The following is a 26,763-nucleotide window of genomic DNA, read 5'->3' as shown; positions in this document are numbered from 1 at the left end:
ATGCAATTTGGGTCCATAGATCCTGAGAAATCAGTACCCAGAACAACCACCTCTGGCCGTAATAACGGCCTTGATACGCCTGGGCATTGAGTCAGAGCTTGGATGGCGTGTACACGTACAGCTGCCCATGCAGCTTCAACACTATACCACAGTTCAACAAGAGTAGTGAATGGCGTATTGTGACGAGCCAGTTGCTCGGCCACCATTGACCAGACGTTTTCAATTGGTGAGAGATCTGGAGAATGTGCTGGCCAGGGCAGCAGTCGAACATTTTCTGCATCCAGATAGGCCCGTACAGGATCTGCAACATGCTGTCGTGCATTATCCTGCTGAAATGTAGGGTTTCGCAGGGATCGAATGAAGGGTAGAGCCACGGGTCGTAACACATCCGAAATGTAGCGTCCACTGTTCCAAGTGCCGTCAATGCGAACAAGAGGTGACCGAGGCGTGTAACCAATGGCTCCCCATACCATCACGCCGGGTGATACGCCAGTATGGCGATGACGAATACACGCTTCCAATGTGCGTTCACCGCGATGTCGCCAAACACGGATGCGACCATCATGATGCTGTAAACAGAACCTGGATTCATCCAAAAAACTGACGTTTTGCCATTCGTGCACCTAGGTTCGTCTTCGAGTACACCATCGCAGGCGCTCCTGTCTGTGATGCAGCGTCAAGGGTAACCACAGCCATGGTCTCTGAGCTGATAGTTCATGATGCTGCAAACGTCGTCGAACTGTTCGTGCAGATGGTTGTTGTCTTGCAAACGTCCTCATCTGTTGACTCAGGGAACGAGACGTGGCTGCACGATCCGTTACAGCCATGCGGATAAGATGCCTGTCATTTCGACTGCTAGTGATACGAGGCCGTTGGGATCCAGCACGGCGTTCCGTATTACCCTCCTGAACCCACCGATTCCATATTTTGCTAACAGTCATTGGATCTCGACCAACGCGAGCAGCAATGTCGCGATATGATAAACCGCAATCGCGATAGGCTACAATCCGACCTTTATCAAAGTTAGAAACGTGATGGTACGCATTTCTCCTCCTTACACGCGGCATCACAACAACATTTCACCAGGCAACGCCGATCAACTGCTGTTTGTGTATGAGAAATGGGTTGGAAACTTTCCTCATTTCAGCACGTTGTAGATGTCGCCACGGGCGCCAACCTTGTGTGAATGCTCTGAAAAGCTAATCATTTGCATATCACAGCATCTTCTTCCTGTCGGTTAAATTTCGCGTCTGTAGCACGTCATCTTCGTGGTGTAGCAATTTTAATGGCCGGTAGTGTATGTTTCAGGAATAACTGGCTTTGTTTGTTATATTCGCGGCTGTCTCACCTTCGAATACTTTAGACGTACCAGCATCGTACTAGCAACTCGCACTTCATAAATAAAATAGCAAGCAGGTCCTGAATAATTACTATAATTCACAGCGATCGCTGTGAGATAACCGTAATGGCCGTTAAGCTAATGTCGTCCAAGCCCGTAATTACCGTTCACACAGTAAGTCTTACCCTCATTTTCCTACAGAACCTTTTAATAAAGTGTAGAAATGATGTTATTAGCATGAAATAATAAAGTATTGCGCAATGTGAGAAATAAATTTATTGGTTTTTATTGTTCAAACGCAATTACATTAATATACACTCCTGGAAATTGAAATAAGAACACCGTGAATTCATTGTCCCAGGAAGGGGAAACTTTATTGACACATTCCTGGGGTCAGATACATCACATGATCACACTGACAGAACCACAGGCACATAGACACAGGCAACAGAGCATGCACAATGTCGGCACTAGTACAGTGTATATCCACCTTTCGCAGCAATGCAGGCTGCTATTCTCCCATGGAGACGATCGTAGAGATGCTGGATGTAGTCCTGTGGAACGGCTTGCCATGCCATTTCCACCTGGCGCCTCAGTTGGACCAGCGTTCGTGCTGGACGTGCAGACCGCGTGAGACGACGCATCATCCAGTCCCAAACATGCTCAATGGGGGACAGATCCGGAGATCTTGCTGGCCAGGGTAGTTGACTTACACCTTCTAGAGCTCGTTGGGTGGCACGGGATACATGCGGACGTGCATTGTCCTGTTGGAACAGCAAGTTCCCTTGCCGGTCTAGGAATGGTAGAACGATGGGTTCGATGACGGTTTGGATGTACCGTGCACTATTCAGTGTCCCCTCGACGATCGCCAGTGGTGTACGGCCAGTGTAGGAGATCGCTCCCCACACCATGATGCCGGGTGTTGGCCCTGTGTGCCTCGGTCGTATGCAGTCCTGATTGTGGCGCTCACCTGCACGGCGCCAAACACGCATACGACCATCATTGGCACCAAGGCAGAAGCGACTCTCATCGCTGAAGACGACACGTCTCCATTCGTCCCTCCATTCACGCCTGTCGCGACACCACTGGAGGCGGGCTGCACGATGTTGGGGCGTGAGCGGAAGACGGCCTAACGGTGTGCGGGACCGTAGCCCAGCTTCATGGAGACGGTTGCGAATGGTCCTCGCCGATACCCCCAGGAGCAACAGTGTCCCTAATTTGCTGGGAAGTGGCGGTGCGGTCCCCTACGGCACTGCGTAGGATCCTACGGTCTTGGCGTGCATCCGTGCGTCGCTGCGGTCCGGTCCCAGGTCGACGGGCACGTGCACCTTCCGCCGACCACTGGCGACATCGATGTACTGTGGAGACCTCACGCCCCACGTGTTGAGCAATTCGGCGGTACGTCCACCCGGCCTCCCGCATGCCCACTATACGCCCTCGCTCAAAGTCCGTCAACTGCACATACGGTTCACGTCCACGCTGTCGCGGCATGCTACCAGTGTTAAAGACTGCGGTGGAGCTCCGTATGCCACGGCAAACTGGCTGACACTGACGGCGGCGGTGCACAAATGCTGCGCAGCTAGCGCCATTCGACGGCCAACACCGCGGTTCCTGGTGTGTCCGCTGTGCCGTGCGTGTGATCATTGCTTGTACAGCCCTCTCGCAGTGTCCGGAGCAAGTATGGTGGGTCTGACACACCGGTGTCAATGTGTTTTTTTTTTTCATTTCCAGGAGTGTATGTCTTAAGCGTAAAAGGCCAGGAGGAGGAAAGGTGAAGAGGGAAGTGATAGGAGAAGGATGTCAGAGAAAACACGAATGTTGATTTTACAAAGATAGTCCTGTCATTCTATTCCTCCGAAGTTTAACTGATACCATTTTTATGATTTTACGTTATGAACTCGTAAGTTCTTATAATAGACAGCATATTCTACAGTCAGACTATTATATCTGATCTAAAAAGAAATAAATATCATTTAAACAAGAAAGTAAAGAAAAATTACTAGTGTCTGTACATGGTGACAGAACGGCAGAAAGGAGCTGTCGCATTTGGAAGCGCCTCTGACCACATTGTGAAGCTGGCCAATTTGTTGCTGTATCAGTGCGGAGTGTTCACCGTGTCCGCAAGGAATGGTGTACCATTCGCAGCCAAGTAACACAGCATGAGAGCGATGTTAGTGATAAGACATTGACGATGACCAGAGATGGTTCACCATTGGTTTTAAGCACGATAGGAGTTGCTACTGTCATTGACTGCAGCTCTATTCCACCAGTTTCCGAGTGGACATTGTGAAGTGAACTTCGTGCAATGGGCATTGCGTATTTGATACCTCGCAAAAGGCAGTTTCTCACAGTGGAGCATAAGCCTTGCACGTCCTCAGACGGTAGCGGACTGGAAGCTTGTGCAGTGGACCGACGAATTGCTATTTTGATTCTGTTTCAAACGAAAATACGTGCGTCATATTGTGTTCGACTTAAGAGAATTTTCGCGCAGCGGCACCGAACTTGAGCGATTTACAGTGAACAGCTGAAACTCAGAATTTTACTGATTAGATGCTTATTGTATTCGGCTTGTTTTACAATTCCGAAAATTGCAGAATTGTGTAGCAAACAACTGCAGCTTAAATCTGAAAGGTTTTCTCAATCTCGCGCAATCGTGTGCTGGACTAGATAGGCGCCCTCACTGTGCAACAGAGCCGGCCGCTGTGGCCGAGCGGTTCTAGGCGCTTCAGTCTGGAACCGCGCTGCTGCTACGGTCGCAGGTTCGAATCCTGCCTCGGGCATGGACGTGTGTCATGTCCTTAGGTTAGTTAGTTTTAAGTAGTTCTAAGTCTCGGGGACTGATGACCTCAGATGTTAAGTCCCATAGTGCTTAGAGCCATTTTTTCTGTGCAATAGATTACCGATATTAAATGCCGAATTTTTTTATTAAACAGAATATCAAACAAATTCTAGTTTGTCGCGTAGAGTTAGTGATTACCCACTTCGTATATTTTAATGATGACTGGTATTAGAAGCAGAGACTTTTCACTTCAGCGGAACATAGCGTGACCGTGTGAGGTAACTCCCTTGCACAATTAAGAGCCAAAGAATTTAACAGCCTCACGTTGCATTCCCTTTAAATCGCAAGATAGAGCCGCCCATATCAAGCCTGACCCACGAAGCTAACACAAGCACCACTCCTAGTCTCTGAAATTGACGACGACGACGACGACGGCGGCGGCCATCACCGAAACGACGGAAAATTTGCAGTTTTCTGAATTTCGTTAGTAAGATTCCACTAAGTCGTATCCACACCAGGATATTCTTTCTCAGACTGCTCCATTAGACTTCCTCCATCTTCCGTAAAGTAAACATATTCACGGAAACACACTGTAGGTGCATTTGCCAATGATCTTGAGCCGAAACTAAATATTAGTACAGAATATAATCCTCATTCTGACGGAAAAGCCCAAGTGGAAATGTTCATATCTTTCATTAAATTTCCGCTAAACTCAAAAATGATCTCCCCCACAGCTAAGTATTATACATGGTTTGACAAACTTCTGTGAGACAAGGTAGAAAACTTAAATGTTGCTGAGTCTTGCGTACAGTCGTTGAAGGAGATTGCGTTGAGAAATTGTTGTTGTAATGCGAGGGGTGTTCAATAAGAAATGCAACACATTTTTTTCTCAGTCAGTTTCTATTGAAAAAAACGAGGAATTTGTTGTGGGACATCGTGGAATATTCCCGCTTCAGTGGATGGGTGGCGGCGCTATACGTGCCGATCAAAATGGCGTCTGTAACTGAGGGTCCGGCCGGAGTGGCCAAGCGGTTCTAGGCGCTACAGTCTGGAACCGCGTGACCGCTACGGTCGCAGGTTCGAATCCTGCCAGGGGCATGGATGTGTGTGATTTCCTTAGGTTAGTTAGGTTTAAGTAGTTCTAGGAGACTGATGACCTCAGAAGTTAAGTCCCATAGTACTCAGAGCCATTTGAACCTTGGCGTTAAACCAGAGCGTCGCAGATATTCACAGGCCCCTTCAGAATCTCTGCGGAGACCTGGCAGTGAACAAAAGCGTGGTGAGTCGGTGGGCGAGGTGTCTGGCATCATCGCAACAAGGTCGCGCACGCCGGTGCTATCTCCCGCGCGCAGGACCGTCGCACACAGCTATGACTCCTGCTAAGTTGGAACGTGCGCACACCCTCATTCGAGGTGGTGGCAATGAACCACATCTCTGCTCAACTGAAATCACTGCTCAACTGGACGTCTCTGTTCGCAGTGCTAAGACACTCGTCCACCAGTCAGTGATGGTGCTCAGAGGTGTGTGCCCGTTAAGTTCCTCTCCGCCTAACAAAAGACCATAAAGAGCATCGCGGGACCATCTGTGCGGAGTCGCTTCAGCGTTGCGAGGCTGAGCGTGATAGTTTCTTGTCGAACTTCGTACCAGACTATGAAACATGGATTCATCACTTCGAATCGGGAACAAAACGGCAATCCATGGAGTGATGCCACACCACCTCTCCTCCGAAGAAAAAGTTCAAAGCTGCACCATTAGCTGGTAAAGTCATTGCGATACACTTACGGTACTCTGAAGGGGTTATTCTGTTTGATGTTCTCCCTCATGCTGCAACTATCAACTCTGAACTGTACTGTACTTTCCTCGGGAAACAGAAGAAAGTACTTCAGCGTGGTCGTCGCCACAAAAATGGTTCAAATGGCTCTAAGCACTATGGGACTTAACGTCTGAGCTCATCAGTCCCCTAGACTTAGAACTACTTAAACCTAATTAACCTAAGGACATCACGCACATTCATGACCGAAGCAGGATTGGAACCTGCGACCGTAGCAGCAGCGTGGCTATGGACTGAAGTGCCTAGAACCGCTCGGCCACAGAGGCCGGCGCCGCAAAAATACAACCGAATTTCTCCTTCTCCTTCTCCTCCTCCTCCAGGACAACGCAAGGCCTCACACAAGTTTACGCATCCGAGAGGAGCTCACAGAACTTCATTGGACTGTTTTTTCTCATCCATCCCTAAAGCCCGGATCTGGTTTTTTCCGCTTCCCATCCGTTTGGCCCAATGAAGGATGCACTCCACTGGGATCAGGAGCCGCGCGGGATTAGCCGAGCGGTTTACGGCGCTGCAGTCATGGACAGTGCGGCTGGTCCCGGCGGAAGTTCGAGTTCTCCCTCCGGCATGGGTGTGTGTGTTTGTCGTTAGGATAATTTAGCATAAGTAGTGTGTAAGCTTACGGACTGATGACCTTAGCAGTTAAGTCCCATATAATTTCACACACATTTCAACATTTTTTTGGAATCAGGACTTGGATGACAGGGAGATTATTGATGCAGCAAGAAGTTGGCTCCGACTCCAACCAGCAGATTGGTACCAGGCCCTTCCAGTAAAGTTGCGTAAGGCCGTCCCATTGAACGGAGATTATGTTGTAAGACAGTGTCTTGTAGCCAAAAATGTGAGACGTAGCAGGGTGTAGTGGAATCTCGAATAAAACCAACCTGGTTTCGGAAACACAAAGTTCAATTACTTCATGGTTGCTCCTTGTACGTCATTCGAGCCGGCCAGAGTGGCCGAGCGGTTGTAGGCGCTGCAGTCTGGAACCGCGCCACCGCTACGGTCGCAGGTTCGAATCCTGCCTTGGGCATGGATGTGTATGATGTCCTTAGGTTAGTTACGGAAGTGAAACATAATTAATTTGGACAAGAATAGAATAGAAGCTTTCGAAATGTGGTGCTACAGAAGAATGCTGAAGATTAGATGGGTAGATCACATAACGAATGAGGAGGTATTGAATAGAATTGGGGGGAAGAGGAGTTTGTGGCACAACTTGACAAGAAGAAGGGACCGGTTGGTAGGACATGTTCTGAGGCATCAGGGGATCACAAATTTAGCATTGGAGGGCAGTGTGGAGGGTAAAAATCGTAGAGGGAGACCAAGAGATGAATACACTAAGCAGATTCAGAAGGATGTAGGATGCAGTAAGTACTGGGAGATGAAGCTTGCACAGGATAGAGTAGCATGGAGAGCTGCATCAAACCAGTCTCAGGACTGAAGACCACAACAACAACAACAACAACAACAACAGGTTAGTTAGGTTTAAGTAGTTCTAAGTTCTAAGGTACTGATGACTTCAGAAGTTAAGTCCTATAGTGCTCAGGGCCATTCGAAAATCAAGTCGGTTCACCAGAGCGTGAATTAGTGACCGTGGCCACGGATGGGAGCAGCACGATCGGATGCCCTCCTTTTGTCGGCGACCGCGAAGCGAACAGTGCTGAGAACTGAAATAGCGGCGCTTCCGCCGTGCTCCGCGCACGGACGGATGGGCTTGTCCGGGTCCGCGGGCGGAAGCTGTCCTCGGTTAATCCGCCCGCAATTAGTGGGCGTCCCGGCTTCCGGCGCCGGTGACGTCACGCGCGAGGCCGTACGAGCGCGGCAGGCCCGGGGCTTCGCCGCTACTCTACTGCCGGCGACTCGCGGGACACGACACAGTCGGCCGCAAGACGCCAGCAGCGCCGCGCCGCGGGCCGCAGCCGCACCTGGTGCCGGTGAGTGCTGCTGCTAAGTATCTGCGGGGTCCAGTGTCGCTTCCAAGCGGACAGTACGAGGCTGGTGCCGTTTCTGTTTTACGTAGACAGCGTGGATCATTAGTGTGCCACCTTCCTATTCGTCCGACGGTAAAGGCACCAAAAATACGAGGGGAGTTAAAGAAGCAACAAATGTTTTTTTTCATAAAGCACGTTGGTTTTATTCAGGATTCCAGTACACTATTTTAGTTGAAACCACACATCTTTTTGAAAATAATATCCGTTCAGTGCGACGGCCTTATGTCACCTTACTGGGTGGGCCTGTATGCCCGAATGGTTCCACTCTGCTTGTCGACGTCGAAGCCAACGTCTTGCTGCGTCAGTCACCTCCCTGTCATCCACGTACTGCTTCATTGGTCCAAACTGACGGAAGTCAGAAGATGCGAGGGCCGGACGCAGGCATACATGAGGAAGAACAGTCCAATGAAGTTTTGTGAGCTGCTCTCGGATGTGCAGACGTGTGTGAGGCCTTGCGTTCTCATGGAGACGTTCGTTTGCATTTTTATGGCGATAAACGCGCTGAAGTCGCTTTTTCAATTTCCTGAGGGTAGCACAGCCGTGGGCTGTCGGTCAGCCCGCAGGAGGTCGGTCAGGTTTGCACCACCTTACTGCTGTGATGACAGACACCTCGGCCAACGGCTCGCCGTGCTTTTGTTCACAGCCGTGTCTCCGCACACATTCACCAAGCGTCCATTAATATTCACGGTTTCTCTTGTTTTTCGCTAAAAGAAAGGTAACAGCGCTCTGCTTAAAACGCACCTCAGTGACAGACCTAATTTTGAGAGCTGCGCCACCTATCGGAACTCCGTGAAACTATAGAAGCTGAAGCGGGAATACTCCACGATGTCTGACGACAAATTCTCTTTTTGATCAGCCGATGTTGGACGAGAAAAAAAGTGTGCTGCATTACTTATTTAACGCTCCTCGCATATGGTTTCAAACCAGTTCTACGTCATCTTCAGATGGGCTGTGCTGAAGCTAAGGATTTTTTTGGACTACAAAACAGTGCAAGGGATATTGGAGACGTGATCTTCGGATCGACGACTGATTTAATTATCTATCTATGCTAATCCATCCTGTACAGTGACTCACTAGTTTTATAATATTTTTGACGATGACACCACGTCAGTTTCAAGCAATTTTTGCAAGTATGATGACGACGACGATGAGCCCGTCACTGCCCCCGTCCCACACACACACACACACACACACACACACACACACACACACACTTCTCAGGATTCTTTGATGTCGCAGAATATGTTCTATTATCTGATCGTTTTCATGGTCAAGTTGTTCAAAAATGGTTCAAATGGCTCTGAGCACTATGGGACTTAACATCGGAGGTCATCAGTCCCCTAGAACTTAGAACTCCTTAAACCTAAGGACATCACATACATCCATGCCCGAGGCAGGATTCGAACCTGCGACCGTAGGGGTCGCGCGGTTCCAGACTGAAGCGCCTAGAACCGCTCGGCCACTCGGCCGGCTGGTCAAGTTGTCTCATGTATTTCTGTTCTCCCAAAATCCAGTATCTCTTCATTAGTCATCCGATCTACCCATTCGTGATCTGCATTCTTCTGTAGCATAACATTTCAAAAGCTTCTACTCTCTTCTTTCTTCAAATGGTTCAAATGGCTCTGAGCACTATGGGACTTAACTGCTGTGGTCATCAGTCCCCTAGAATTTAGAACTACTTACACCTAACTAACCTAAGGACATCACAAACATCCATGCCCGAGGCAGGATTCGAACCTGCGACCGTAGCGGTCGCGCTGTTCTCTTCTTTCTGAACTCCTAATCGTCCACGTATGACTTCCGTACAAGGCTGCATATCAGATACCTTCAGAAGAGAATTTTAACATTTAAACCTTCGTTCGATATTAATAAAATGTTATTTTTCAGAAATGCTCTGATTGCAATTACCGGTCAACCTTTTATATCCTGTCTACTGTCCAAATAGCAAAACTCACATAGTATTATTATTGTCACATTTAGTACTCCAATTGTCTCAACATTGTCTCATTTAATTCATAGCCCTATTGTTGTTCATCTTGTAACCTCTTTTCATTACACTAACCATTGCTTTCTAAAGTGCTTCCTATTTCTTTGCCGTCTCTGACATTATATTACCATTTCATTAGCAGACCCCAAATTTTTTATTTGACGTGTAATAATCAGATCAATTGTAATCCCTCATTATGAAGCACAAGACAAGGACCCAGAAATGGTTGGGAACAACTCCCCGACGAGGTAACGTAGTGTGACTATGACGCTGAACAAGGAACGTTTTGGGATTCAGATCCATCAACTAGCCATCCCGATTTAGGTTTTCCATTTTATCCCTCAAATCAGTGGGTTTGCTCGAGCAGACCACTATAAAAAAAAAAGGCACGTCCTTTTTCAGCACGGCCTCGTCGTGAACGAAATAATGTAATTTTCTTTTCTTCGAAAGAAGTTACGGAAATGAATATTTCATAAAGTGACTGACTGTGGGTTTTTGTAGCTACAATTGATTTAATATATAGATACTCTTCTATTCTCTGAAGAGGAAGCATATCGAATTAGCGCAAACTGCTACTACCTATCTTTCCACTCGTAGGAGTATTGCAACGCTGTCCACTCATTGAAATGGTTCTGGCTGTTGTAATGTACGTAGAACATGCAAGTGGTTCAAGCGGCCAAGAGCAAAATGTAAATATTGTTCAGCATTATCTTCCAATAGAACCATCAGCGACGCAGTAGAGAAAGTGGAAATAGTAACCAATGCAATTATCTTTTAGTCTTGACCTTTAACTTGTGGTTAAGCTAATAGCAAGTGTGTGTGATGTGTGGCATCATCCTGTCATCTGAGGGCCACCACACTACGTATATCGTCGGCCGAGCTGACGTTTAACAACTACCGTTTCCGACTTACAGTTTAATTTTGAAAATTATGCTAATTTTTGCTGGGCAGTTCATTCCCTCAGTATTAGCACGCTAAACTGGAAACTTGTATGCGAAAGGTACGTAATCATTATGAACTAGATTGATTGCAAAGTGTCGCTTTTTCCGTATTTCATGTAAAATACAATGTGTTTCAAAATAGTTTCATCCGATTCACAAGACTATATGAAGACAGAAACTTAGGGTGTATTTTAATTTACGCTTATACTGTAATAGTATTGTATATTTCTTCTTGGAACACGACTTGCTTCTAAAAATGTTACAGCTCCGATACAAGGCAGGCGAGCCCGCTAACTTGTCGATCACGAAAAAGATATGAAATATTTGTGAATAATACTGCCGAGACGTATTTGTTTTTGTCTGTTTTGTTTCGTCAGTATATGCTTCGTTATCGCCAATATGTATGCTTCGCTTAACGGCAGAGAGAGAAGCCCTAACTTAAGATTTTTATCATTAGTTTCGTCAGAGAAAACCAGACAACAATTTCTGCGGATAAAAATTACACAGACCACTAAACTGCTCTGACCAGTTTTCCAACGATGGCTAAATAAATTATCCTAAAATAATAATCATAACACAAATAACCAATTTATTCCTGTCACTGAGGATGGAAGTGTAAGAGATATTACAAGAGGACTACAGTTTTTATTTTCTAAAGAACCGTCCGATTTTACAAAACTGTATCTTTCAAATGGGTGCACCTATAATCTACGAGTACTTCTGACTGTCACGTTTAGAATCAATTTTCGTTTCCCGTTCACAAATATTCACTGTCGCGTCCACGGAAAGCACGGAAATCACGCAAATGAGCGTCAAACTCGTCCCATAGTTTTGGAGCATTTCTTGACTTCCGTGCTACGGGCTCCGGGTTATAACAGTTGCATACAGCTTTGCCCCGTTTTTCGGGGGAAAATTAGCTGTTATACATTTTGAGGTAACAATAGTAATAGTGTTTACGATTACGTGAGCATAATTGTACACCACTGGAAGTAATGGAACATTGGCGTAAAACGGCAGTTTTGGAGAATACATTCGTCGTATTTCTACTTTATTAATTCACATTTCAGTGTTCAAAATTAGTACAAGTGTTTTATTTGCTCTTTCTGTTCGTCTATACTCTGTTGCTGCTTGTCATAGATTTTCGCCACAATATTGTTAACTGAGTGCTTGTTAAAGAAATGCTTGCTTCAAATCACTTTTTGATATACACTCGCACCAAATGACGCAGCCCGCTACGTGAAACAGACAACCGCAGTTTGTTTAAATCGAGGTTAGTGATGATGACGTAGCTCACTTACTGTTGTGTTTACAGTCGTGTTTAATGTTCCTCTTACTTAAAGTTCATATAGTGTGCTTTTACAGTAGCATTGTCTACCATATTTGAATCTGCTTCTGTAAAGCCTTTATACATGCTTTAAAGACATTATGTAATAAAATCCAGATTTCTGCTGTAGTAGTTTAGTGTTTTCATTCTGATGGATCCATTTAATTCTCTAGACACCCCTCTGATTTCGCAAGTCACCAGCAGGCTTAGGTGGCACCAGTGTGACGACAAACTGAGTTTTATAGGGACCCTTTCACATTTCATTCACCCCCCATGAATGTTGCAGCTCCCCTTCCCCCAACTCAACACGCCACAGGAGGGCGCGAGGCATGAAAAAGCATAAACACCCTTTTCCGCTTCGGATATGTTCAGATTTCCTCGAATGATTTTGAAGGGTCCCTAGTGGTTCCACTCTGCATACCAGCGCAAACATTGCGGTCACACGTCACTCCAAAGGGATGAGATCACGTTCAGTGGGATGTAGCCTCTTGGTGTAGTTAGATAATGGCTGAATCTTCCGAAGCGTTTTCCTTGGTCACCCATAAGAAAGCTATCCATTTCAGAAAATAAGCTCAATGAAACAAGTTACTGCACTGAATTACTTCAATAAGGTGATATACAGAAAGTTGGATTGTGTAAGTTCAACACACAAAGTTGTGGTCATCCCCTTTCAAGAGCACACTGGTCGCTTTCAACTGCTTTAGTGGGTGCAGAGCGGGAACCAAATGCTGATGTGATCGTACACCACTGACTCACGTAGTGGCAGTGAAACGGTCTGTATGTGAGTCACTTTTGTGGAATCAACACAGTTAGCTCAACATTTGTTTGTACGTGCCAATGCAGGCAGTTTGAATGAAGTTGCCCGATTTCTTTGTGTATCAGTGCGGATTGTCCAACTTGTCTGCAATAAATGGTGTACTACTCTCAGCCACAAGGCGTAAGAACTTTCCTGTGGGACCGCAGTCGTGTGTCAGGCTATGTCAATAACAATCGGTTTCAAACCCGAGAGGAATTGCTGTCGTTACTGAATGCTGGTCCATCGCAATCAGTTTCCGAGCAGACGTTGAAAACTGCGTGCAACTGACATTTGGAGTCGGGTACCTCACAAGAGGCCATTGATCACAGTGAGACACAAAGCTGGACTTCAGTGGGCCAAACAACACAGAACCTGCACAGTAGCCGATTGGAGGCGTGTAGTGTGGTCTAACGAGACGTGACTTTGTCTCTTTTCAAAGTATGCAAGGCATCGAATGCACTGATGGCCCAATTCGTAGTTTGTGGAGGATGTTTCTGTGACGTTTCGGAGGTGTTTCTCGTACCTCTTGGGCCCACTCATTCCAGTTACCGTAAAATTGAACCAGGACGTTTATTTCAAAATTCTCGGTGACGGAGCGTTGCTCTTTGTTCTGCATCTTCGCGATGAGTTTGCTGTCGTCACTCGAGTCCTCCAATGCGACAACAGCCGTGCCCTCAGGGCTTGCACGCCTGCGTTGCTAATTTGACTTACAGACAGACATCCTTTCGCATGTCGACTGGACCGCGAAATCACCCGATCCCACAGGAAAGATTGACTTTCTGGAACACCAGCTGAAATTCAGCAACAAACGTCCCCGCAATTTGGTAGTCCTACGGGCCCTAATCATCAAAAGCTGCTTCAGTTAGATATGGCATACCTGAAGGAATGTGTGGTCTCTCATCCTCGCCTAACTGAGTCAGTACATATACTCCGTAAACCACCGGAATGCACCCTGTGCCACTACTAGCCATTTCCCTTCCTGTAGAGCGAGGGAAAAATATTGCCTAGGAGCCTCCGTAAGAGCCCTAATGTCTCGCATTTTATCTTCGTGGTCGTTACGCGGAATGTTCGTTGGCGGCAGTAGAATCGTTGTGCAGTTGGCCTCAAATGCCGATGCTCTAAATTTGCACAATAGTGCCTTGCGGAAAGAGCATCGTATTTACTCCAGGGATTCCCATCTGAGTTCACGAAGCATCTCCACAGTACTCTCACGCTGATCGAGCCTACCGGTGACACATGTAGCAGCACTACTCTGTATTGTTTCCATGTCGTCCTTTAATCCGACCTTGTGGGGATCCAAAACACTCGAACAGTACTCGAGAAAAGATCGCAGTAGCGTTCTATACGCCATCTCCTTTGTGGATGGGCTACACGTTCCCAAAATTCTGCCAATAAAAGAAGTTGAGCGTTCGACTTCCTTACTACTGCCATTGCGTGGTCGTTCCATTTCGTATCGCTGTGTAACGTTACGCCTAGATATTTAAAGGACGTCAGTCCGTCAAGCTGCACCCAACTGTTTTCCCTACGCACCTGCAACAACTACCATTTTTCTACATTAATAGCCAGATGCCAATCATCACACCAACGTTATCTCTTGGGGATGAGTAATTTCTTGCCCAGTGTGATTATAGTAGATTATAGTGCATGATGGAGGCTTTTATCCATTTGTTTTTTGTTGCCTTGTAGTCTATATTCAAACATTGCTTTCGTAGTTTCTGGTTTGGAAGTAGTAGTACCAATGATTGACAGTTTGAACACTTTTACACTTTTGTTGCGTAAAACACCTCTGCTCCCCAGGAGAGACAGCTTGTGACTGTGTCCTGAACGGTATCTGCGCCTTGCAGCAGACCCTGAAACAGCTGTAGCCACGGTGCCTCTGTTGCCCATCCCCGCACGTTGCTACAAAGTAAGATTTGAGCCCTCTGGGTGCTGCAGCTGTATTCTAAGCGCCGTCTCGCACGGAGTGGCGTGCCCTTACCTCGTTCCTCGCGGAGCGGGGCATGCGACCACGCCCACGTGCCGTCAGACTCCAGTCATAAGCCGATTCCCTCATCGATCTACATTATGTAAGCCGCACTTCCCGATTGCGGTTTCCTTCCATTGTGCCCTCACGTGCCTCCGCTAAGAAGCTTTAACGTTTCCTTTCTGCTTAACAAAACTGCCATCCGTTACGACACGTCTTCGTAAGACATCGCCTGTGTATTTTACACGATATAGTCTTACTAACATGACACCGCCTATGTTCGACGTCAGCGTATAATAACTAGTCACAGACGGCAGGTGACAGCATGAGCAATGGAGGGTATACAGGGTGTTACAAAAAGGTACGGCCAAACTTTCAGGAAACATTCCTCACACACCAATAAAGAAAAGATGTTATGTGGACATGGGTCCGGAAACTCTTAATTTCCAGGTTAGAGCTCATTTTAGTTTCGTCAGTATGTACTGTACTTCCTCGATTCACCGCCAGTTGGCCCAATTGAAGGAACGTAATGTTGACTTCGGTGCTTGTGTTGACATGCGACTCATTGTTCTACAGTAGTAGCATCAAGCACATCAGTACGTAGCATCAACAGGTTAGTGTTCATCACGAACGTGGTTTTGCAGTCAGTGCAATGTTTACAAATGCAGAGTTGGCAGATGCCCATTTGATGTATGGATTAGCACGGGGCAATAGCCGTGGCGCGGTACGTTTGTATCGAGACATTTCCAGAACGAAGGTGTCCCGACAGGAAGACGTTCGAAGCATTTCATCGGCGTCTTAGGGAGCACGGAACATTCCAGCCTATGACTTGCGACTGGGGAAGACCTAGAACGACGAGGACACCTACAATGGACGAGGCAATTCTTCGTGCAGTTGACGATAACCCTAATGTCAGCGTCAGAGAAGTTGCTGCTGTACAAGGTAACGTTGACCACGTCACTGTATGGAGAGTGCTACGGGAGAACTAGTTGTTTCCGTACCATGTGCAGGCACTATCAGCAGCTGCTTGGCCTCCAAGGGTACACTTCTGCGAATGGTTCATCCAACAATGTGTCAATCCTCATTTCAGTGCAAATGTTCTCTTTACGGATGAGGCTTCATTCTGACGTGATCAAATTGTAAATTTTCACAATCAACATGTGTGGGCTGACGAGAATCCACACGCAATTGTGCAATCATGTCATCAACAAATTTTCTGTGAACGTTTGGGCAGGCATTGTTGGTGATGTCTTGATTGGGCCCCATGTTCTTCCACCTACGCTCAATGGAGCACGTTATCATGATTTCATACGGGATACTCTACCTGTGCTGCTGGAACATGTGCCTTTACAAGTACGACACAACATGCACGATGGAGCTCCTGCACATTTCAGTCGAAGTGTTCGTACGCTTCTCAACAACAGATTCGGTGACCGATGGATTGGTAGAGGCGGACCAATTCCGTGGCCTCCACGCTCTCCTGACCTCAACCCTCTTGACTTTCATTTATGGGGGCATTTGAAAACTCTTGTCTACGCAACCCCGGTACCAAATGTAGAGACTCTTCGTGCTCGTATTGTGGACGGCTGTGATACAATACTCCATTCTCCAGGGCTGCATCAGCGCATCAAAGATTCCATGCGACGGAGGGTGGATGCACGTATCCTCGCTGACGGAGGACATTTTGAACATTTCCTGTAACAAAGTGTTTGAAGTCACGCTGGTACGTTCTGTTGCTGTGTGTTTTCATTCCACGATTAATGTGTTTTGAAGATAAGTAATAAAATGAGCTCTAACATGGAAATTAAGCGTTAACACCCTGTGTAAAGCGTGTCCGGGGGACTCAGAAAACAATACAGTCGTTGTCGTAAAGTGGAAACGGAGCGATGTATCTGACGTTCAGAAGGGCATGATCATTGACTTTCGGGCTAAGGATGGAAGCATTTCCGAAGCGCTAAGTTTGTAAACTGGTTAAATTATACCGTGCTTGACAAAAAGGCGCTATCCAAAACTGACGTTGAGGCAGCTGTGGTGCACCATAGGCCATAGATGACATGACTGCAGGACGGCGGGCGAGTTTTGTACGGCCGATAACGTGCATCTGTTGAGGAACTGACCGCCCACGTCATCGCGGCGGATTTTTCACCGAAGGAGCCCGGGTGCGATTCCCGGCCGTGTAGGAGATTTTCTCTGCTTGGGGACTGGGTGTTGTCGTTACGTTCGTATCGTCATAATTGATATTCTAAAATTGAAAAGGTTGTATGGGCACCAGAAGGGGCTACCAGTAGTGTCTTCATAACGACCGTTCAGCGGACGTTGCTGCGTCTGGGCCACGCATCAGGCGCCTAGTTCGTGCACTCAAGCTGACTGCCGTTCATCGGCGCAACTGAACGTCCACTGAGTGGCGACAGGTGGCCTTTTCAGATGAATCACATTTTATGCTTCATCGACCTGAAATGTCTGAAAGGAAACACCCCGCAACAATCGTCGGTAGGTCGGCTGCGGGACCGTTATGGTATGGGAAGAATTTCGTATCATTTCCCTAGGTGACCTTGTCACTCTCGAAGGCACAATGGATCTACATAAATACGCTTTTATCCTTGGGGACCGTGTCAACCCCCACATGCCGTTCCTTTCTACTCCGTACGAAGGTATTTACCAGTATGACATTGCAACGCGTCACATAGCTCGCAATGTACGTCCGTGATTCGAAGAGCGCCAGGATGAGTGTACCCTACTCCCCTGTCCATCAAACTCCCCGGAGAATCTGAGAGACCACCTCTATCAGGTTGTCCGCACCATGGATCCTCAACCGCGACACTTTGCGCAGCTGGACACGGCACTGGAATCTGAATTGCTCCACATTCCTGTTGACACCTTCCAGCCGGCCGGTGTGGCCGTGCGGTTCTAGGCGCTTCAGTCTGGAACCGCGCGACCGCTACGGTCGCAGGTTCGAATCCTGCCTCGGGCATGGATGTGTGTGATGTCCTTAGGTTAGTTAGGTTAAAGTAGTTCTAAGTTCTAGGGGACTGATGACCTCAGATGTTAAGTCCCACAGTGCTCAGAGCCATTTGAACATTTTTGACACCTTCCAGAGTAACAATAACACTCTTGCTGCAGGAACTGCGCTGCAAAAGTCGTTTTTCAGGCTTCTGGCAGGTGGTCAAAGTAATGCGACTGGACAGCGTAGATGCGGTAATAGTACCATCGGCGTTTTTCTGATTTCTTTCTTAAAGAAAAGCAAAAAAATTAATGAAGGCTTCAGAATCGGACAGGTTAACTGTCTGAGTCTACCCAGAATATGAAGCTAGTTAACTTCAATTTTAACCGTAATTTGCCGTAGATTCTTTGAACAAAGGTGTATCCAACAGTTGAGAGAAAGCATAGGTTATAGCCGTCTACACGGAGAGTGCAGAAGTGATCCATAAAACCACAGTGCAATATCATCGACACCCATTTTTTGTAATACCTTAGATTGTTCTAAGCTCAAACGTAAAGAGATATCTCCAACAGAATGACATAATCCTCCATACCAACGATTATTCCGAAAACATCGTTCATTTGTAGCTCAATTTGCTTTTCTCGCATGATGTCCTGAAAGCCACGGATTAAGACAGTCACGTAGATGCGGTATTTCGTGACTTCCGAACAGAACCAAAACATCATTTACTAATTAAAGTACGATCAGAAAGTGAATGAAGGAAATTTGTGACTGGATTGGGGTTTATCGGTAGGAAGACTAAGGAGAAGTAACTTCAAGCGTTCCCCGAGGAATTGTTTTGAGACCCTTGTGCTTTGTGTAAAATTAAACCTTTTGTAGAAGATACATTTACGTCTAATGAATTATTGTCTGAAAAATCTGCAGAAATTTGCAATCAGATCTAGATACTTTTCACATTATTGCGAAGATTGGCTTCTTGGTTTTATTTGTCCAGACATGTAAAATTACGCGCTTCACAAAACGAAAAAGTTATCGCATGACTAAAATACCGATGAATCACATTTGGACTTAGTCAACTGATACAAATATCTGGATGATAACACTTAAAGGGGTAGAAAATGAAATGGTCATGTAGGGCCAGTCCTAGGTAAATAAGACAGGTTCATTGATACGTTACTATGAAAACGCAATCAGTCTACAAATGGGATTGCATACAAAATCCTCGTGCGTCCCATCCTAGAACATTGCGCAACTGTGTAGGATCCCTACCGTATAGAACTAACAGAAGGTATTGGGGGTAAACAAATAAGGGCAGTATGAATGGTCAGAGAATGACCAGCAGAATCGACGTCTATTTCACACGAGTTTTGGTTTCATACAACCGCACTGTTCACGTTTTTTGGTGAAAAATATCGAACGCCTATGTAATAGGCTCAAGAGTTATTTTCGTTTGCGTTTTGGTGACAATTCGTGTCCGCCATGTTGTAGTTAGTCGCGGTAGGAAGTAAGAATATCGCTTACCAGCACACTGACAGTTGCTGTTTAATATTCAGTTTAGGTATAGGTCACCGGTCCACGACCACGTACGCAAAGATAACATCAACGTAAGTTTAGTTGGCTTCTACGTTGTGATCGAATACCCGAATGTCTTTGACCTCGCAGAAAAACTATCATCGAACTTGTGTAAAAACATCGGCTGATCGAGCCGCTAGTCTCTTTAAAAGTACTCATCTAAGTTTTACGTATCTGTTGCTGAAGTTTGCTGTTCGTAATGCTACGGCGGAAAAAATCATTAGGTATTAAGAACACAATATTAGGTTTCCTTCGATTTTTTGCTCCAAATAACCATCCTTTCAAGGTTTCCTTGTAACGATAATTTTAGTTACACCGAGAATTTATTTCACATGATGTTACCTTGTGTGTTTCTAGATATATACATATAGATTTACTGTAGCTCACTTTTTTCTTGAAACTAGTCATGACAATCTGTATCAACACATACTCTCTACAAACTAGTTTCAAGTGCATGGCAGAGGATACTTCGCAATATACCAGGTTTTAGGGTTTTTTCCCCATTCCGCTCACGTATGCCTCGTGGGAAAAGTGATTGCGTAATGTGTCCGTTGGCACTGTAATTAAACTACTTTTGTCTTTGCTATCACTACTGTAGCGATATGCAGGGGGCTGTAGTATATTCCCATATTCCTCAGTATGGTTCCTGAACTTCTGCAAGTTGGTTTTCACGGGGAAGTTACCGTCTGTCAACAGGTGTCTGCCAGTTCGGGTTTTCAGCTTTACAGAGTCAAGGGTCGAAATTAACTAACTGGTTACAAAGTAATATAAATAATAATTGATGAAATGGTGTTTTTGTCAAAATAAGAGAATAGCATTAGCTGGAAAAGACGATTTCAAGAAATTTACTGCGGCTGTGACTCCGTACGTAAAATACGTTGATTAATCCATTTCTGTAACTAATGTATTCCCAGACCGTTACAGCACTGGCTCCATCTTGAACCGCCTTGCTCGCAGTTCTTCCGGATGGTTTCCTGACGTGCACAGTAAACACGACGTCGCATATCATTCACGTACTGGTCGTATCTAGTCTGCTGTTCAGAACAAATCTAAAATGGACTTCCCCCGCATGCTGTTATCTTGTAACATTCTGCGCAAACGAACACAGCTCTCTTGCGTACAACTGTAGGTACCGTAAAAGCACAAGTGATGCTCTTGCTGCTGGATCGTTTCTCTGGCCTGGTATTGAGGCGATTTTTAGTTATGAACTATGACGTGCGCCAACCGCACTATATCTTCATGACCAACTTCTGTCGCAACTCTGAGGCGCCATTTCTTGTAGTGTAGGTCGTTTGCTACTGCCTGCGAAGCCATAATACCAAACAATCCGGCGATATGCGTGTATCATTGACTAACCCGTGCACAGGATGGCAGTAAACCCAAAGACAGTTGTCACCTTCTGCCACCTTGTCGGATCAGCCTTGCATCTCATGTAATGCTGTTACTTCCCCGTCCACCCCACCCACACCGTTGCGCACCAAATGAGCGACGCAACACATTGTAACGGGAGACAGTTTTCATTCTCATTTGTGGGTCATGCACCAATACTGTATGTCTTATGTAAAAAAAAGTACAATGTCACAAGTCTGGACGCGGATTTCGTTCAATAATGACAATCACAGTAAGGTCAACGGTGGCAGGGTATGTCTTCATGCTTTATACAATAAAAGGAAAAAAATCGAGACGTGTGTAGACACACAAAATTTTATGCAGTTATGAAAAAATACACTGCACCGAATCTACAGAGGGATTTTATTTTTCAGTGAGTTTAAAAAAGAAAAGAGAAAAAGGAAAAAATTTTGATATTTTGAACTTAATTCGATCGAAAATCGGAAGGTAGTTCTTTTTCAATACATATTGTCTACCCCCTTTTCACCTTTTACTAAAGGAAACTCATGTAATAGGCGGCAGCACCTCTTCAAAGCGCCAAAACAGCTACTTGATCTCATCATCTCTGAAGTTAGTAGTCTACCGGTGATAGCATTAAAAGATTTATTCAGGTATGTAAATTGTAATTCAAAGGGACCTTGTGTTTCAAAAATGACAGTTTAAAAAATATATATATTCTTTCCAGCTTAATATGTCCAATCAAAAATTACAAGGGAGCATTCAATAATGCATAACGATCACCAGAGCGGAATGTCGTCGTCGTCGTCCTGAACAGTTGCTCGATGGAGCTCCACGCTAGGCTATGACGAAATGACATGCAGCCTTTGAGAATAAAAGTAACTGACGTATGTTCTTCTATTTTTATACTTTTTTCTACACAATCACATGAACATTCCACAATGCCATAGTGGTTTCGATCGGCCTGTGATCATCTTCAGACAGTCAATACAGAATAGACTGCAAAGGATCATGGTATAATATATAAAATCTGCCAAGTAATTATCCGTTGTTGTGGACTTCAGTCCGAAAACTGGTTTGATGGAGCTGTCCACGACACACTACCCTGTGCAAGCCTATTTATCTCCGAATAGGTATTACAACCTACATCCTTTTGAACCTGCTTACTGTATTCATCTCTTGACCTCACTCTACCAATTCTACCTACACACTTAACTCAGATACTAAATTGGTGATCCCTTAATGTCTCCGAATGTGTCCTCTTAAAAGATCCCTTCTTTTAGTCAAGTTATGCCACAAATTTCTCTTCTCCCCAATTATACTCAGTACCTCCTCATTAGTTACGCGGCCTACCCAACTAATCTCCAGTGTTATTCTGTTGTATCACATTTCAAAAGCTTCTGTTCTCTTCTTGTTTGAATTGTTCATCGCTAAGAAAAGACTTCCTAGCACTTAAATCTGTATTCGATGTTAACAAATTTCTCTTTTTCAGAAACGCTTTTCTGGTCATTACCAGTCTACATTATGTATCCTCTCTACTTCGGGCATCATCAGTTATTTTGCTGCCCAAATAGCAAAGCTGATCTACTAATTTGTCTCATTTTCCAATCTAGCATCACTTGATTTAATTCGCTACGTTCCATTAACCTTGTTCTCATTTTGTTGATGTTCATCTTATATCATTTGAAGACACTGTCCATTCCGTTCAATTGCCTTCCAAGTCCTTTGTTGTCTCCGACAGAAATACAATGTCATCGGCAAACCTCGAAGTTTTTATTTCTTCCCCCTGAACTCTAGTTCATACTTCAGTTTTTTCTTTGGTTTCCTGTTAGGCTACAACCGAGTCTGCCTACGTTCCCAACCACTGCTTCCCTTTCATACTCCTCGAATCTTACAATTGCCGTCTGCTTTCTGTAAGAGATAAATATACTCTTTCTCACCTTGTATTTTACCCCTCCTACATTTAGAATTTCAGAGAGTGTATTCTAGTCAGCATAGTCAAAAGCTTTCTGTATGTCTACAAATGGTATAAACGTAGCTTTGCCTTTCCTTAACCTATTCTAAGAAGTCGTAGGGTCAGTGTTGCGTCACGTGTTCCTAAATTTCTTCGGAATCCTAACCAATCCTCCCCGAGGTCGGAAATGACCACTCGTTATCAGTTTGTCCATTCTTCTGAAAAGAATTCATGTTAGTATTTTGTAACCATGACCTATTAAACTGATAGTTCGGATATACGCCTGTCAGCGCCTCCTTTCTTTGATAGTGGAATTACTACATTTCTTTACGAAACCTGATTGTATTTCGCTTGTCTCCCGCATCTTGCACACCAGATGCCTGGCTCATCCAAGGATATCAGTAGTTCTTTGGAATGTCGTCTACGCCGGGGGCCTTGTGTGGACTTAGGTCTTTCAGTGTTCTCTCAAATTCTTCTCGCAGTTTCGTATCTCCCATCTCCATTCGTTCCTCACCCCTTTGTATAATACTGCCTTGGTTTCCCTTGTATAGCCCTTTTGTAAGCTCCTTTCAACTTGAGCTATCCCTTCTTTACTTTCTACATAACGATAAAAGAATAAAATCGTACCTAAAGGCAAGTGCCGCAAGCGGTTTCCGTTGGATTGGCAACAAAGCTGAAGACTGAACTGCTGAACGAAAAAAAAAAAAAAAAAAGTCGCCAACGATGTTTAAATAGGCATCGGCGGAGAAATCGTATGACAATTCAGCCTTTAGCATAGTTGACAATGCAACGGGAATCGCTTGTGGCATATGCATTTAGGTACGATTTTACTCTTTTTTTATGATTACATAGATAGTTACTTGGCGGATATCATATACTATACGATGATTCTTTTTACAGTTCTTTTATCCATGGATATTCTGCAAATAGAAGACTCGCTCGTCTACATCGGTAACGACATGGTGAAATGCTCACAGTAAGTCAATCCTTTACACTGTTGTAGAGTCCGCCTCCATGTCTGATAATAAGTGGATAGCTTGGCTGACTGCCATACGGAGGACGCGGGTTTGATTCCGGCTTGTCGGAGATTTTATCTGCCCGGGGGCTGGGTGTCATTTCATCAACATCGACGCGCAAGACGCCGAAGTGGCGTCTCTCGCGACCGTCGTCCGTCGTAATTTAATATATTATTATTGTTATTTTGATTTTTTGATTGTTGCCGACCTACGTGGTGGGCCTTAATTAAAAATGATACTTCATTTACTTTTTATTTACGGTTAAATGCTTTCCTGAAATTCTCCTTTTTAACAATATTAATCTCAAATTATTTGTTACGTTAATGAATATTAGACTCGCTGAATCTTAAAACATGCGCATACAAGTTGAACATTGGAATAAACCTTTCATATTAATTTCCTCGGCTAGTCAGTTCACTTTAAAGCAAAAGATCTTTAGTTATTAATTACAATTGCGGCCAACACACGCGCGAGAGTATTTTTCTTACCTCCTTTAACCATTGTATTGTAGTCGGAGTCCTGGCTCTGGCTGTCGGCTATGGTACTGAAAATAAGAATCTTAAAGCTACGTATTTCTGCAACTTCGTGCGGCTGTGGAGAAAAATTAATATTATGTTAATAGCGGGCGAGTTTTCCGCTTCCGCTACTTTTTCATAAGTTAATATCGCCACGTAATGGCGTCGTTAGCTGCATCGGCCGCTGCGATTGTTGAACTGTAAATTACTTGAATGCAGGTTAATTCAAGGAAGGCGGACATGAAATCGGGATCACCTCTTACAAATTAAAAGTGCACAATAATGTTAAATAAGTACATATATAATCTGCTTAACTCATACAAATATGCTTACATTTGCCAGCACTCGCAAGATGTCCGTCTACACACAATAAGACAAGATAGGAAGTGAAGTCGACTAAAAAAATTAACAAAAGAGCGTATCTTGTCGTCTCTTTAGATCATTTTGTCATAAATTATTTCTTTGCCTTGCATTTATTTGCATTTCTCGACAGAGAAATTGTTTTACGGCTACATGATAAAAATATATTATTCAATTTTTAATGTCTCTTCTTTATAAATACTGTTTTTAAGTCTTTTCGTGATATAGCACTGGGGACGCTATACGTCAAATAAATAGATTTGCCCTAGGCAGCCCAGATGGGGTCTCCCGCCCAAAACCCCCATACGATCATTTCATCACTATAGGCAAGCACTGGTTCCTTGCTTACCTTTCTCAGATATAGTGGAACTCGGCAAAACTGATATGAAACGATGATATGATACGCAGAGACGCAAAGAATACAGTTCCTGCTTCGCCTATCCCCGCCCCTAAAACACCTCTCCGTACGCTATTTTACACCCCGAGTACTGTTATTTCTCGATTTCCCGAGTTCCACGTCATCATCTCTGCGCTGGGAGGCTAGCACTGCCCCAGCGCTACAGGGCTACACACTATTCTCCCGGTGGAGGTCGCTGGAGGCAGTGCGTAACGTCCACACATTACCGCCACCGCTCGTAAACGGGAAATTGGCAGCGGATGCAAAACAAGATTGCGCTAGTCATAACAACCACCTTCCTACGAGGTGCAGTAAGGCTACCAGTGGGGTCGACCAGAGCCGCAGGAAATCCGCCTTTGGTCCTTCACAACCAAAGCTCCGACACATGTCTGTAGTCCCCTCTTCTCTAATATCTCACTAACACCATCACTTTCCTCCCAGACTTTATGTTTCACGTTGATGACGCATTGATGCCAAAGGTCAGTGCGTTAAAAACAGAGAACAGGAATCAAAATTTCGATCCGGCGAAAGAAACTGCGAAAAATAGGCTGGCTCCACCTTCTCGTGCTGCAATTACACGTGGACTCAGTTGACAAGGCTCTGGCTGTACCTGTAAACGGCACAAAGGGAGCACGTGGTGAAACGGAAATAGCTGCTGTCAGCCAACCCCGCACCCTGATTCTTTAACAAATTGAACTTCCACTTATGAAACAGATTCAGACATCTGATTTCAAGTGAGTTAATGTATTAAATATTTGACGTTAAACACGTTAAGCCAGAAAAATTTAGAAATGCTTTGAAGTCATGTTTGAAGTTTGTACACTCCTGGAAATGGAAAAAAGAACACATTGACACCGGTGTGTCAGACCCACCATACTTGCTCCGGACACTGCGAGAGGGCTGTACAAGCAATGATCACACGCACGGCACAGCGGACACACCAGGAACCGCGGTGTTGGCCGTCGAATGGCGCTAGCTGCGCAGCATTTGTGCACCGCCGCCGTCAGTGTCAGCCAGTTTGCCGTGGCATACGGAGCTCCATCGCAGTCTTTAACACTGGTAGCATGCCGCGACAGCGTGGACGTGAACCGTATGTGCAGTTGACGGACTTTGAGCGTGGGCGTATAGTGGGCATGCGGGAGGCCGGGTGGACGTACCGCCGAATTGCTCAACACGTGGGGCGTGAGGTCTCCACAGTACATCGATGTTGTCGCCAGTGGTCGGCGGAAGGTGCACGTGCCCGTCGACCTGGGACCGGACCGCAGCGACGCACGGATGCACGCCAAGACCGTAGGATCCTACGCAGTGCCGTAGGGGACCGCACCGCCACTTCCCAGCAAATTAGGGACACTGTTGCTCCTGGGGTATCGGCGAGGACCATTCGCAACCGTCTCCATGAAGCTGGGCTACAGTCCCGCACACCGTTAGGCCGTCTTCCGCTCACGCCCCAACATCGTGCAGCCCGCCTCCAGTGGTGTCGCGACAGGCGTGAATGGAGGGACGAATGGAGACGTGTCGTCTTCAGCGATGAGAGTCGCTTCTGCCTTGGTGCCAATGATGGTCGTATGCGTGTTTGGCGCCGTGCAGGTGAGCGCCACAATCAGGACTGCATACGACCGAGGCACACAGGGCCAACACCCGGCATCATGGTGTGGGGAGCGATCTCCTACACTGGCCGTACACCACTGGTGATCGTCGAGGGGACACTGAATAGTG

General features: G+C 45.6%; 2 protein-coding genes across 4 annotated transcripts in view; both read left to right on the top strand.

Annotated features, from left to right (window-relative positions):
- The window catches only part of LOC126260427 (uncharacterized protein DDB_G0271670-like), a 172,023-nt gene extending 161,124 nt beyond the window's left edge, over positions 1 to 10,899 (top strand). Inside the window, exons 3-4 of the mRNA XM_049957756.1 lie at positions 7,710 to 7,877; positions 10,873 to 10,899. Coding sequence (XP_049813713.1) covers positions 7,710 to 7,877; positions 10,873 to 10,899 — 195 coding nt within the window. The remainder of the gene's footprint in view (positions 1 to 7,709; positions 7,878 to 10,872) is intronic.
- LOC126259349 (myosin-IIIb-like) overlaps positions 1 to 26,763 on the top strand; it is a 610,509-nt gene that overhangs the window by 321,305 nt on the left and 262,441 nt on the right. For 2 of the 3 annotated variants that reach the window (XM_049956067.1, XM_049956065.1), the window contains exon 1: positions 7,826 to 7,877. The exons of the other annotated variant lie outside the window; for it this stretch is intronic. The gene's annotated coding sequence lies outside the window, so the exon portion shown is untranslated. Of the gene's footprint in view, positions 1 to 7,825; positions 7,878 to 26,763 lie in introns of those variants that run through there. 3 annotated transcript variants of the gene reach the window in all.

This window comes from Schistocerca nitens, chromosome 5 (genome assembly GCF_023898315.1).
Source record: "Schistocerca nitens isolate TAMUIC-IGC-003100 chromosome 5, iqSchNite1.1, whole genome shotgun sequence".
NCBI lineage: Eukaryota > Metazoa > Arthropoda > Insecta > Orthoptera > Acrididae > Schistocerca > Schistocerca nitens.
Note: the sequence above shows the minus strand (reverse complement) of the source record. Positions and strands in the feature narration are given on the sequence as shown.